General features: G+C 39.9%; 1 protein-coding gene across 3 annotated transcripts in view; it reads left to right on the top strand.

The window, feature by feature from the left end:
* Positions 1-14,343, top strand: part of nfatc2a (nuclear factor of activated T cells 2a) — a 66,060-nt gene that overhangs the window by 43,821 nt on the left and 7,896 nt on the right. For 2 of the 3 annotated variants that reach the window (XM_061902652.1, XM_061902650.1), the window contains exons 7-9: positions 4,733-4,788; positions 4,859-4,991; positions 6,500-6,967. In XM_061902652.1, the coding sequence (XP_061758636.1) occupies positions 4,733-4,788; positions 4,859-4,991; positions 6,500-6,967 (657 nt within the window). The remainder of the gene's footprint in view (positions 1-4,732; positions 4,789-4,858; positions 4,992-6,499; positions 6,968-14,343) is intronic. The other variant, XM_061902651.1, reaches the window with a different exon arrangement.

Genomic DNA, 14,343 nt, shown 5'->3' with positions numbered 1-14,343 from the left:
AATCCCGACATCTGCTTGGCCCCCCCGGACTAATTTTCCACTTCCTGGCGTAATCGCGTCCGGGCGGGCCAAGAAAAGTCGGGGTCTCCCGCGGTGGCGAGACACCGCTGCCAAGGGAACAGTCATGGAGTAGAAGCTGACGGTAGGAAGTTGGCAGCGTGTGTGGAATACCCCACCACCGCCTTTTTTTTTTTTTCCAGCTTACTCAATCAAGCCGTGTGTTTTTAATCAGAGAAACCCCAAAGCCGGTGAAGTTGTCACGTTGTGGAAATGGTAAATCAAAACTGAATACATTTGTAATTAAATCTGCAAGCAGCGATGGACGGGACCGACATTTGCTGGTGTTTCCTGCCTTTACCCATTCAACATATCTTTACCTGCACATTACCTACCTTCTCTGTATCCTGGGGTCACACTGGTGCTTCTTTCTTTCACCCATACACGGTGGTGCTTCCTGCCATCACCCATTCAACATATCTTTACCTGCACATTACCTACCTTCCCTGCATCCTGGGGTCACACTGGTGCTTCTTTCTGTCACCCATACACGCTGGTGCTTCCTGCCATCACCCAGACAACATATCTTTACCTGCACATCACCTACCTTCTCTGTATCCTAGAGTCAAACTGGTGCCTCCTTCTTTCACCCAGTTGACATATCTTTACCCGCACATTACCTACCTTCTCTGCATTGTGTGGTCACGCTGGTGCTTCCTGCTTCATCTTGAGACGGCAGCAGCGCAGCAGCATCAGTGCAGCAGTTCTTTGAAGGCTCGTAAAATCAAAACTGGAGCAGTTATTAAAACTCTTTTCTCAACTTTTAATTAGAAGGGTTTAATCTCTCTCCGGTGCGAGTTTGAAGCCGACACAACAAACGCGCTCAGAGGAGATAATGTTTAAAAAAAGGTGACGGGTTTTTACTAAACTTTTGTTTTGAAGGGGTAATTGGCAACTTCCTGTTGATTTTTGCTGAAGGATGTAAATAAATGAAATGTAGGTCTAAGTAAGACCTACATAGAGATTTTTGTTTCATGTCTCTACGACATTCCTACCGGAAGTTACAAGCAGTTTTGTCCGTGTTTTCTTCCTAGGAGCAGTTTTGTCTGTGTTTTATTCCTAGGGGGCGGTAGAGCGCAATTTTGAGTTTCAGGGTTAGGGTTTTTGATTAGATTGCTATTTTTGCCAGTCCTGCTGTGTGTGTCCAGTTTGGTGAGTTTTGAAGCATGTTAAGGGGGTCAAATTACAGCTCAAAGAGGCAAAGGTGAGTGTTTTTTACAAAACTTTTGTTTTTAAGGGGGAATTGCAAACTTCCTGTTAATTTTTGCTGAAGGATGTCACTGTATGTTATCTAGGTCTAAGTGAGACCTACATAGAGGTTTTTGTTTCATATCTCTACGACATTCCTACCGGAAGTTACAAGCAGTTTTGTCTGTTTTCTTCCTAGGAGCAGTTTTGTCTGTGTTTTATTCCTAGGGGGCGCTAAAGCGCAATTTTGAGTTTTGGGATTAGGGTTTTTGATTAGATTGCTATTTTTGCTAGTCCCGATGTTTGTGTCCAGTTTGGTGAGTTTTGAAGCATGTTAAGGGGGTCAAATTACAGCTCAAAGAGGCAAAGGTGAGTGTTTTTTACAAAACTTTTGTTTTGAAGGGGGAATTGCAAACTTCCTGTTAATTTTTGCTGAAGGATGTCAGCGTATGTAATCTAGGTCTAAGTGAGACCTACATAGAGGTTTTTGTTTCATGTCTCTACGACATTCTTACCGGAAGTTACAATCAGTTTTGTCTGTGTTTTCTTCCTAGGAGCAGTTTTGTGTGTGTTGTATTCCTAGGGGGCGGTAGAGCGCAATTTTGAGTTTCAGGGTTAGGGTTTTTGATTAGATTGCTATTTTTGCCAGTCCTGCTGTGTGTGTCCAGTTTGGTAAGTTTTGAAGCATGTTAAGGGGGTCAAATTACAGCTCAAAGAGGCAAAGGTGAGTGTTTTTTACAAAACTTTTGTTTTTAAGGGGGAATTGCAAACTTCCTGTTAATTTTTGCTGAAGGATGTCAGTGTATGTTATCTAGGTCTAAGTGAGACCTACATAGAGGTTTTTGTTTCATGTTGCTACGACCTTCCTACTGGAAGTTACAGGCAGTTTTATCTGTGTTTTCTTCCTAGGAGCTGTTTTGTCTGTGTTTTATTCCTAGGGGGCGCTAGAGCGCAATTTTGAGTTTTGGGATTAGGGTTTTTGATTAGATTGCTATTTTTGCTAGTCCTGATGTGTGTGTCCAGTTTGGTGAGTTTTGAAACATTTTAAGGGGGTCAAATTACAGCTCAAAGAGGCAAAGGTGAGTGTTTTTACAAAACTTTTGTTTTGAAGGGGGAATTGCAAACTTCCTGTTAATTTTTGCTGAAGGATGTTGGTGTATGTAATCTAGGTCTAAGTGAGACCTACATAGAGGGTTTTGTTTCATGTCTCTACGACATTCCTACCGGAAGTTACAAGCAGTTTTGTCTCTGTTTTCTTCCTAGCAGCAGTTTTGTCTGTGTTTTATTCCTAGGGTGCGCTAGAGCGCAATTTTGAGTTTTGGGATCAGGGTTTTTGATTAGATTGCTATTTTTGCCAGTCCTGATGTGTGTCCAGTTTGGTGAGTTTTGAAGCATGTTAAGGGGTTCAAATTACAGCTCAAAGAGGCAAAGGTGAGTGTTTTTACAAAACTTTTGTTTTGAAGGGGGAATTGCAAACTTCCTGTTAATTTTTGCTGAAGGATGTCAGCATATGTAATCTAGGTCTAAGTGAGACCTACATAGAGGTTTTTGTTTCATGTTGCTACGACCTTCCTACTGGAAGTTACAAGCAGTTTTATCTGTGTTTTCTTCCTAGGAGCTGTTTTGTCTGTGTTTTATTCCTAGGGGGCGCTAGAGCGCAATTTTGAGTTTTGGGATTAGGGTTTTTGATTAGATTGCTATTTTTGCTAGTCCTGATGTGTGTGTCCAGTTTGGTGAGTTTTGAAACATTTTAAGGGGGTCAAATTACAGCTCAAAGAGGCAAAGGTGAGTGTTTTTACAAAACGTTTGTTTTGAAGGGGGAATTGCAAACTTCCTGTTAATTTTTGCTGAAGGATGTTGGTGTATGTAATCTAGGTCTAAGTGAGACCTACATAGAGGTTTTTGTTTCATGTTGCTACGACATTCCTACTGGAAGTTACTGGCAGTTTTGTCCGTGTTTTCTTCCTAGGGGGCGCTAGAGCGCAATTTATTTTTTATTTTTTTTATTTTTTTATTAAATCACAATTTTCACCGTACCGATGTGTGTCACATTTAGTGAGTTATGAAGCATGTTAGTAGTTTATTATTATACCACCGCCTCTTTGAGCTGTAATTTGACCCCTTAACATGCTTCAAAACTCACCAAATTTAACAAAAACATCAGGACTGGCAAAAATTGCGAATTAATAAAAAAAAAACACACCCCAAAACTCAAAATTGCGCACTAGCGCCCCCTAGGAGGAAAACCCAGACAAAACTGCTTGTAGCGTTCGTTAGGAATGTCATAGAGACATGACACAAAAACCTCTATGTAGGTCTGACTTAGACCTACATTTCATAAGATTACATTCTTCAGCAAAAACCAACAGGAAGTTGGCAAACACCCCTTCAAAACAAAAGTTTCCTAAAAAATTTCATTTTTGCCTCTTTGAGCTGTAATTTGACCCACTTAGAATGCTTCAAAACTCACCAAACTGAACACACACATCAGAACTGGCGAAAATTGTCATCTAATTAAAAAAAAAAAAAACACAAAATTGCGCTTTAGCGCCCCCTAGGAAAGTGCTTATAACTTCCGATAGGAATGTTGTAGAGACATGACACAAAAACCTCTATGTAGGTCTCACTTAGACCTACATTTCATTCATTGACATCCTTAAGCAAAAATCAACAGGAAGTTGGCAATTACCCCTTCAAAACAAAAGTTTTATAAAAACCCGTCACCTTTTTTCAAACATTATCTCCTCTGAGCGCGTTTGTTGTGTCGGCTTCAAACTCACACAGGAGAGAGATTGAATCCTTCTGATTTAAAGTTGACGAAAACGTTTTTCTAACTGCTCCGGTTTTGATTTGACGAGCCTTCGAAGAACAGTTGCGCTGATGCTGCTGCGCTGCTGCCGTCTCAAGATGGTTGCTTAAAAGCAGGAAGCACCGGCGGGACCACACAATGCAGAGAAGGTAGGTAATGTGCGAGTAAAGATATGTTGACTGGGTGAAAGTAGGAGGCACCAGTTTGACTCCAGGATACAGAGAAGGTAGGTAATGTGCAGGTAAAGATATGTTGTCTGGGTGATGGCAGGGAGCACCAGCATGTATGGGTGACAGAAAGAAGCACCAGTGTGACTCCAGGATGCAGGGAAGGTAGGTAATGTGCAGGTAAAGACATGTTGAATGGGTAAAGGCAGGAAACATCAGCAAAAGTCGGTCCCATCCATCGCTGCTTGCAGCTTTAATTATTATTATTATTATTATTATTATTGGGTATTTTTGGGGCAGCATAGCTAGGTTGGTTCGGGCCGTGTCAGCGACTCGAGAGTTCCAGGTTCGATCCCCACTTCCGCCATCCTAGCCACTGCTGTTGTGTCCTTGGGCAAGACACTTGACTCACACTGCTTTAAATGGAACTCAGATATTGGGTTTCACTATGTAAAAGCGCTTTGAGTCACTAGAGCAAAGCGCTATATAAACCTCTGTGTTCCTCCACCAGATGGGATGCAAATGTGGGAGAGTGAAGCCACGGTGGACAAGGACAAGAGCCAGCCGGTGAGTGTAAGACGTCCGTCATGCGTCGCGCCGCCACTGCTGGACTCATGCCTGATGTTTGACCTGCCAGAGCATCCTGTTTGTGGAGGTGCCGCCTTACCGCCACTCCAGCGTCTGCCACGCCGTCAAAGTCACCTTCTGTGTGGTCAACGGGAAGAGGAAGCGCAGTCAACCTCAGCACTTCACCTACACGCCTCTGCCTTGTGAGCACGCTCTGTTTGTTCCACATACTAATGGCACACATATAAGACAGGCATGTGATACAAATATAAGACATGCTACTATATATGTATATATATATATATATATATATATATATATATAGGACATGTTAGCATACATATGTAGGACAGGCTGGCATACATGCGGTGCAAATATAAAACATGCTAGCATATATAGATAGATATATCGGACAGGCTGGTATACATGTAATACAAATATAAGACATGCCAGCATACATGCAGTATATAGGACAGGCTGGCATACATGTGATGCAAATATAAAATGTGCTAGCATATATGCACTGCAAATATAAGACATGCAAGCATGCATGTAATACATATATAAGACAGGCTAGTATAACTGTGATACAAATATAAGTTATGTTAGCATACATGTAATACAAATATAAGACATGCTAGCATACATGTGATACAAATATAAGACATGCTAGCATACATGTGATACAAATATTAGACACGCTAGCATACATCTGATACAAATATAAGACATGCAAGCATACCTTTAATACAAATATAACACATGCTAGCATACATGTGATACAAATATAACACATGCTAACATACATGTGATACAAATATAAGACATGCTAGCATACATGTGATACAAATATTAGACATGCTAACATACATGTGATACAAATATAAGACATGCTAGCATAACTGTGATACAAATATAAGACATGCAAGCATACATTTATTGCAAATATAAGATATGCAAGCATGCATGTCATACAAATATAAGACATGCTGGCATACATGTGATACAAACATAAGACATGCTAGCATACATGTGATACAAATATAAGACATGCTAGCATCTATGTTATACAAATATAAGACACGCTAGCATACATGTGATACAAATATAAGACATGCTAGCATGCATGTGATACAAATATAAGACATGCTAGCATACATTTGATACAAATATAAGACATGCTAGCATACATGTGATACAAATATAAGACACGCTAGCATACATGTGATACAAATATAAGACACGCTAGCATACATTTGATACAAATATAAGACATGCTAGCATACATGTGATACAAATATAAGACACGCTAGCATACTTGTGATACAAATATAAGACACGGTAGCATACATGTGATACAAACATAACACATAATAGCATACATGTGATACAAATATAAGACATGCTAGCATACATGTGATACAAATATAAGACATGCTGGCATACATGTGATACAAATATAAGACATGCTAGCATACATGTAATACAAATATAAGACATGCTAGCATACATGTAATACAAATATAAGACACGCTAGCATACTTGTGATTCCAATATAAGACACGCTAGCATACATGTGATACAAATATAAGACATGCTAGCATTTATGTGATACAAATATAAGACATGCTAGCATACATGTGATACAAATATAAGACACGCTAGTGTGGTGTATTATTAGGAGAAATAATAGCTGATGTTTTGTGTCCAGCTGCGTCCATCAAGACCGAGCCCTTAGACGAGTACGACTCGGACCACGTGACCTTGGCCATGATGGGCGCCCCCCCCCACTCCTACTACCCCAGCCCACGCCCCATCCTCCACCCAGATCACGGCGTGGCGTCCTGCCAGCGTCTGGTCCCCGGCTTTGACCGCCAGAGCGTGGCCTTCAAGAGCGCCGCCTGCCAGCAGACCACCGGGACCCTGATCCCGGACCCGCACCGCTCCGTCCTGGTCCGTGCCGGATCCCCGGCGCACCCCCCCATCATCCGGTACTCCCCCACCAACCAGCACCAAGAGTCGCCCACCGTCTACTGCGGGTCCTACTCCCCGCCCCCTCCTCAGCAGTACACCACCGTCATCCAGCAGCAGAAGGCCAGAGGACCCGGCGGGGACAGACCCAGGAGGGTGACGGTGAAGGAGGAGAACCTGGACCAGGCCTACCTCGATGATGGTGAGTGTAAGTCCATGCCTTTACTTTCTTGGACCACGGTCACGTGGCATTGTACAATCCCCATGTTCACCCCCTGGGAGGGTAAGGGTCCCGTTTTTTACAGTCTTTGGTATGACTCGGTCGGGGTTTGAACTCCCAACCTTCCAGTCTTAGGGTGGACACAAATAGGTCCGCCCTAAGAGGTTTTATCACATCAAAATGGGACCTTGGTATTGTGAGGCACATTCACTCACTGCTGTTGCACCGTGCTGACTGACTCCTTGACTGTAACATCCCAGTCTGTGGAACGCTTTCCCTGATCACCTGAGGGCACCACAGACTGTGAATGTTTTTAAAAGGGGCTTAAAAAACCCTTCTTTTTTTTTAGATATATGCATACTAGTTCTAGCTATTAGGTTGTTCTAGTTTTTATTTTTTGTTTTATTTTTTTAATACACTGTAGCAATTTGAGGTTGTTTGCTCAATGTAAAGTGCTTTTTACAAAAAAAAAATCCATCCATCCCTCCATCCATTTCCTACCCCTTGTCCCTTTTGGGGTCTCAGCTGCATTCGGGTGGAAGGAAGGGGGTACACCCTGGACAAGTCGCCACCTCATCGCAGGGCCAACACAGATAGACAACATTCACACACTAGGGCCAAATTTAGTGTTGCCAATCAACCTATCCCCAGGTGCATGTATTTTGGAGGTGGGAGGGGCCTATCCCCAGGTGCATGTATTTTGGAGGTGGGAGGAAGCCGGAGTACCCAGGGGGAACCCACGCAGTCACGGGGAGAACATGCAAACTCCACACAGAAAGATCCCGAGCCTGAGATTGAACACAGGACTACTCAGGACCTTCGTATTATAAGGCACATGCACTCACCGTTGTTCCACCCCACTGTCTGACTCCTTTATATTACAAATTTTAACATCCCAGTCTGTGGAACGCTCTCCCTGACCACCTGAGAGCACCACAGACTGTGAATGCTTTTAAAAAAGGCTTAAAAACCCTTCTTTTAAAAAAAAAAGCCTTTACAGATAGACGGACAACATTCACACTGTAGGGACCATTTTAGTGTTGCCAATCAACTTTTACAAATATGCATATATCTAAAAAAAAAGGCTTTTTTTGAAAAATAATTTTTTTTCAAGCCTTTTTTTTCAAGGGAACCCACGCAGTCACAGGGAGAACATGCAAACTCCACACAGAAAGATCCCGAGCCCAGGATTGAACCCAGGACTACTCAGGACCTTCGTATTATGAGGCACTTGCACCCTCTCCCTGACCCCCTAAGGGGGCCACAGACTGTGAATGCTTTTAAAAAAGGCTTAAAACCCCTTCTTTTAAAAAAAAAAAACCCTTTACAGATAGACAGACAACATTCACACACTAGGGCCCATTTTAGTGTTGCCAATCAACCTACCCCAGGTGCATATTTTTTGGAGGTGGGAGGGGCCTAACCCCAGGTTTATATGTTTGGAGGTGGGAGGGGCCTATCCCCAGGTGCATGTTTTCTGGAGGTGGGAGGAAGCCGGAGGAGAACCCACGCAGTCACGGGGAGAACATGCAAACTCCACACAGAAAGATCCCGAGCCCTGGGATTGAACTCCGGACTACTCAGGACCTTCGTATTGTGAGGCAGATGTACTAACCCAGTGCTACCCCAAATAAAATATATTATTATTATTATTATTAAACAATTAATTGAGATAATTAAAATCAAGGGCTTCACGGTGGCAGAGGGGTTAGTGCGTCTGCTTCACAATACGAAGGTCCTGCAGTCCTGGGTTCAAATCCAGGCTCGGGATATTTCTGTGTGGAGTTTGCATGTTCTCCCCGTGAATGTGTGGGTTCCCTCCGGGTACTCCGGCTTCCTCCCACTTCCAAAGACATGCACCTGGGGATAGGTTGATTGGCAACACTAAAAATTGGCTCTAGTGTGTGAATGTGAGTGTGAATGTTGTCTGTCTATCTGTGTTGGCCCTGTGATGAGATGGCGACTTGTCCAGGGTGTACCCCGCCTTCCGCCCGATTGTAGCTGAGATAGGCGCCAGCGCCCCCCGCGACCCCGGAAGGGAATAAGCGGTAGAAAATGGATGGATGGAATTAAAATCAAACGTCTTCTTATGCTCTGGCAGACCAGGAGCTGGCCTCTGCTGTACGACGTTCCGATTTTAAGCTGAATTAAAAACTGAATTTTGGTTCTGTCAACACTGCGATGAGGTGGCGACTTGTCCAGGGTGTACTTAGCCTTCCGCCCGAATGCATCTGAGATAGTTCTCCAGCGACCCTGAACGGGACAAGCCGTAGAAAATGGATGGATGGATGGTTCTGTCAACAAGGGATTTGCTGGGGAACTAGTTGTAGTGGCGGAAGGATACCTGGCCACCTGTGCAATAATGAAGGTTATGGAGTCGTGAGATCAAACATTTCTTGTTTTATTTTATTTTTATTTTTTTTGTCGTCGTCCGCCCCATCTTGCAAGTTCCGGGTTTTGACTCCGGAGGTTTTGTGGGAGGCTGTGCTCCCGCGGGGGTGAGACGTTCTAGCAGGGCTCTGCATTTGAGGGGATCAGAAGGAAGGCGAGGAAGGACACGAGCCGTGGCTTTCCAGACACATCTCCCACACTCTGTTATGGATGCGCACGCCGTTGCCGTGGCAACCGTTGTCGGAGAGTGGAACGGAGCCGCCCGGGAGAGCCGGGGAAGGCCTGGTTGTTTGTTGCCGTTGGCCGGGGCTTCTCCTTGGCCTCACCGCCCCATCCTGCAAGGGGGGGGGGGGGAGCCACCAGAGGATTAAGCTCCCGGCTTCTGCCAATCCGGCCCCAGGACTTCCCGCTCGCAGCTGCTCCCCCCTCCCCTCCCTCCAGAAATCCATGGCAGCGCGTGGCGAGATAGCAGAAGGAAGGAAACGGTTCTAGGGAAAATATAATTTGTTTGTTTAGGAGCGAGCTGGAGGCCGGGGTTCCCAGCAACAGGCCTGTGACTTTGTCCATGCTGATAATGTTTGATGGGCCCGTCTCCTCCCGAGTGGTGACAATCAGGGGCGATAATGTTTGATGGGCCCGTCTCCTCCCGAGTGGTGACAGTCAGGGGCGATAATGTTTGATGGGCCCGTCTCCTCCCGGGTGGTGACAGTCACGGGCGATAATGTTTGATGGGCCCGTCTCCTCCCGAGTGGTGACAGCCAGCTTGATTCGCAGTCTTTGTTCAGTTTGGCCTTTTTTTTACCCGCGTTTACTCGCTTATTTACTCCTGTTTCAGTCTGGAAGCCACGCCCCTATTTCTGCGACTCAATCGTCCATTCCGCGCTGAAAAATGCTGTTTGGTTATTATTGAAGTGAAGTGAATTCTATTTATATAGCGCTTTTCTCAAGTGACTCAAAGCGCTTTACATAGTGAAACCCAATATCTAAGTTGCATTTAAAGCAGTGTGGGTGGCACTGGGAGCAGGTGGGTAAAGTGTCTTGCCCAAGGACACAACGGCAGTGACTAGGATGGCACAAGCGGGAATCGAACCTGCAACCCTCAAGTTGCCGGCACGGCCACTCTACCAACCGAGCTATGCCGCCCCACAATTATATTCTTTAGTATTAATTATTTATTAATAATATTGCAGACATTAATGTTAGTACATTTATTTTTTATTATTATAAAATGGTTAAGTTATTGTTAATATTACTTTTGATATTACTATTATTATTATTAAATTATATTCTTTAGTATGAATTATTTATTAATAATATTGGATGCATTAATATTGGTATTTTTCTATTATTATAAAATTATTCTGTTATTGTTAATATTACATTTCATATTCCTATTATTATTATTAAATTACGTTATTTAGTATTAATTATTTAGTAATAATATTGGATACAGTAATGTTAGTACATTTATTTTTTATCATTATAAAATGATTATGTCTTTGTTAATATTACTTTTGATATTCCTATTATTATGATTAAATTATATTCTTCAGTATGAATTATTTATTAATAATATTGGATGCATTAATATTAGTATTTTTCTTTTATTATAAAATAATTATGTTATTTTTAATATTACTTTTGATATTCATATTATTATTATTAAATTATATTATTTAGTAGTAATTATTTATTAATAATGTTGGATGCATTAATATTAGTATTTTTCTCTTATTATAAAATAATTATGTTATTTTTAATATTACTTTTGATATTCATATTATTATTATTAAATTATATTCTTCAGTATCAATTATTTATTAATAATATTGGATGCATTAATATTAGTATTTTTCTCTTATTATAAAATAACTACGTTATTTTTAATATTACTTTTGATATTCCTATTATTATTAAATTATATTCTTTAGTAGTAATTATTTATTAATAATGTTGGATACATTAATGTTATTACATTTATTTTTTATTATTATAAAATTATTCTGTTGTTGTTAAAATTACTTTTGATATTCCTATTATTATTATTAAATTATATTATTTAATATTAATTATTTATTAATACTATTGGACACATGAATATTATTACATAAATTGTTTTATTATGCAATCATTCTGTTATTGTTCCTAATACTTTTGTGTTCCTGTTATTATTATTAGATTATATTCTTTAGTATTAATTATTTATTAATATTGGATACAATAATGTTAGTACATTTATTGTTTTTATTTTTATAAAATGATTGTTATTAATATTACTTTTGATATTCCTATTATTATTATTGAATTATATTATTTAGTAGTAATTATTTATTAATAATATTGGATAAATACATGTTAGTACATTTATTTTTTATTATAAAATTATTCTGTTATTGTTAATATTACTTTTGATATTCTTATTATTATTATTAAACTATATACTTTAGTAATAATTATTTATTAATAATGTTGGATACATTAATATTAGTCAATTTAGTTTTTATTATTATAAAATGATTGTTATTCTGCGATGAGGTGGTGACTTGTCCAGGGTGTACCCCGCCTTCCGCCCGATTGTAGCTGAGATAGGCGCCGGCGCCCCCCGCAACCCCAAAAAAGGGAATAAGCGGTAGGAAATGGATGGATGGATGATTGTTATTGTTAATATTACTTTTGATATTCCTATTATTATTATTATTATTAAATTATATTCTTTAGTGGTAATTATTTATTAATAAAATTGAATAAATGAATGCCAGTACATTTATTTTTTATTATTATAAAATGATTGTTATTGTTAATATTACTTTTGATATTCCTATTATTATTATTAAATTATCTTTTTTAGTGTTAATTATTTATTAATAAAATTGGATACATTAATAATAGCACATTTATTTTTTAATATTATAAAATTATGTTGTCATTGTTTATTACTTTTGATATTCCTATTATTATTCAATTATATTATTTAGTATTAATTATGTATTAATAATATTGGATACTAGTATATATATTTTTGTATTATTATAAAATGGCTCTGTTATTGTTAATATTACTTTTGATATTCCTATTATTATTATTAAATTATATTCTTTAGTAGTAATTATTTATTATAAATATTGGCTGCATTAATATTTGTACATGTATTTAATTATTATAAAATGATTATGTTTTTGTTAATAATACTTTTGATATTCCTATTTTTTTCATTAATGCATTATTTGGTCACACCTTTCTGTGTACTTACTACCTCTACCGGGTGGTATTTCCCGTCACCACCACATCCTGGTATGGCTCCTGTGCTGTCTTGTGCGTGGGTGGGTGTGTCTCGCCCCCAACGGAGGACTTGTGTAGTAGGACTTGTGTAGTAGGACTTGTGTAGTAGGACTCCTTCAGCCCACACCCGCTTTCCCATGCTGCACCCTCAGGGGGGCAGGGTGGAGGAGGGTGTGCGACAACCAAGAAAGGTCAGGTGCGGTGGAGCGGGTGGAAAAGGTTCCGTCGGGTGGAGGCGAGCGGGAGATAAAGCACACAAGTGACAGCTTGGACCGCCGTTAGTCTCACATGACTTCTTCTCAAACACACATGTAGCACGTTAGCACTTGGCTCCACACACACCCTTTACAACCTAACCACCATAGTGTTGCTACTCTAGCATGGTGTTGAAATGTGATGTTAGCATGTAGCTCACATAGCTATGCTAGTGTTGCTAACCTACAATGATGTTAAAATGTAATGTTAGAATGTAGCTCACATAGCTATGCTAGTATTGCAACCTAGTGCGGTGTTAAAATGTAATGTTAGCATGTAGCTCACATAGCTATGCTAGTGTTGCTAACCTACAATGATAGAATTTAATGTTAGCATGTAGTTCACATAGCTATGCTAGTGTTGCTAACCTACAATGATGTTAAAATGTAATGTTATCATGTAGCTCACATAGCGATGCTAGTTTTGCTACCCTACAATGGTGTTAATATGTAATGTTAGCATGTAGCTCGCATAGCTATGCTAGTGTTGCTACCCAATAATGATATTAAAATGTAATGTTAGCATGTAGCTCTCATAGCTATGCTAGTGTTGCTAACCTACAATGATGTTAAAATGTAATGTTAGCATGTAGCTCACATAGCTATCCTAGTGCTGCTAACCTAGCACGATGTTAAAATGTAATGTTAGCATGTAGCTCACATAGCTATGCTAGTCTTGCTAACCTACAAGGGTGTTAAAATGGAATGTTAGCATGTAGCTTACATAGCTATGGTAGTTTTGTTACCCTACAATGATGTTAAAATGTAATGTTAGCATGTAGCTCACATAGCTATGCTAGTGTTGCTAACCTACAATGATGTTAAAATGTAATTTTAGCATGTAGCTCACATAGCTATGCTAGTGTTGCTGACCTACGATGATGTTAAAATGTAATGTTGGCATGTAGCTCACATAGCTATGCTAGTGTTGCTAACCTAGCACGGTGTTAAAATGTAATGTTAGCATGTAGTTCACATAGCTATGCTAGTGTTGCTAACTTACAATGATGTTAAAATGTAATGTTAGCATGAAGCTCACATAGCTATGCTAGTGTTGCTAACCTAGCACGGTGTTAAAATGTAATGTTAGCATGTAGCTCACATAGCTATGCTAGTGTTGCTACCCTACAATGATGTGAAAATGTAATGTTAGCACGTAGCTCACATAGCTATGCTAGTGTTGCTAACCTACAATGATGTTAAAATGTAATGTTAGCATGCAGCTCACATAGCTATGCTAGTGTTGCTAACCTAGCACGATGTTAAAATGTAATCTTAGCATGTAGCTCACATAGCTATGCTAGTGTTGCTAACCTACAATGGTGTTTAAAATGTAATGTTAGCATGTAGCTTACATAGCTTTGCTAGTGTTGCTACCCTACAATTATGTTAACATATAAGGTTAGCATGTAGCTTAAATAAATTTGGTAGTGTTGCTAA

Source organism: Nerophis ophidion, linkage group LG06, assembly GCF_033978795.1.
Source record: "Nerophis ophidion isolate RoL-2023_Sa linkage group LG06, RoL_Noph_v1.0, whole genome shotgun sequence".
Taxonomy (NCBI): domain Eukaryota; kingdom Metazoa; phylum Chordata; class Actinopteri; order Syngnathiformes; family Syngnathidae; genus Nerophis; species Nerophis ophidion.
Note: the sequence above shows the minus strand (reverse complement) of the source record. Positions and strands in the feature narration are given on the sequence as shown.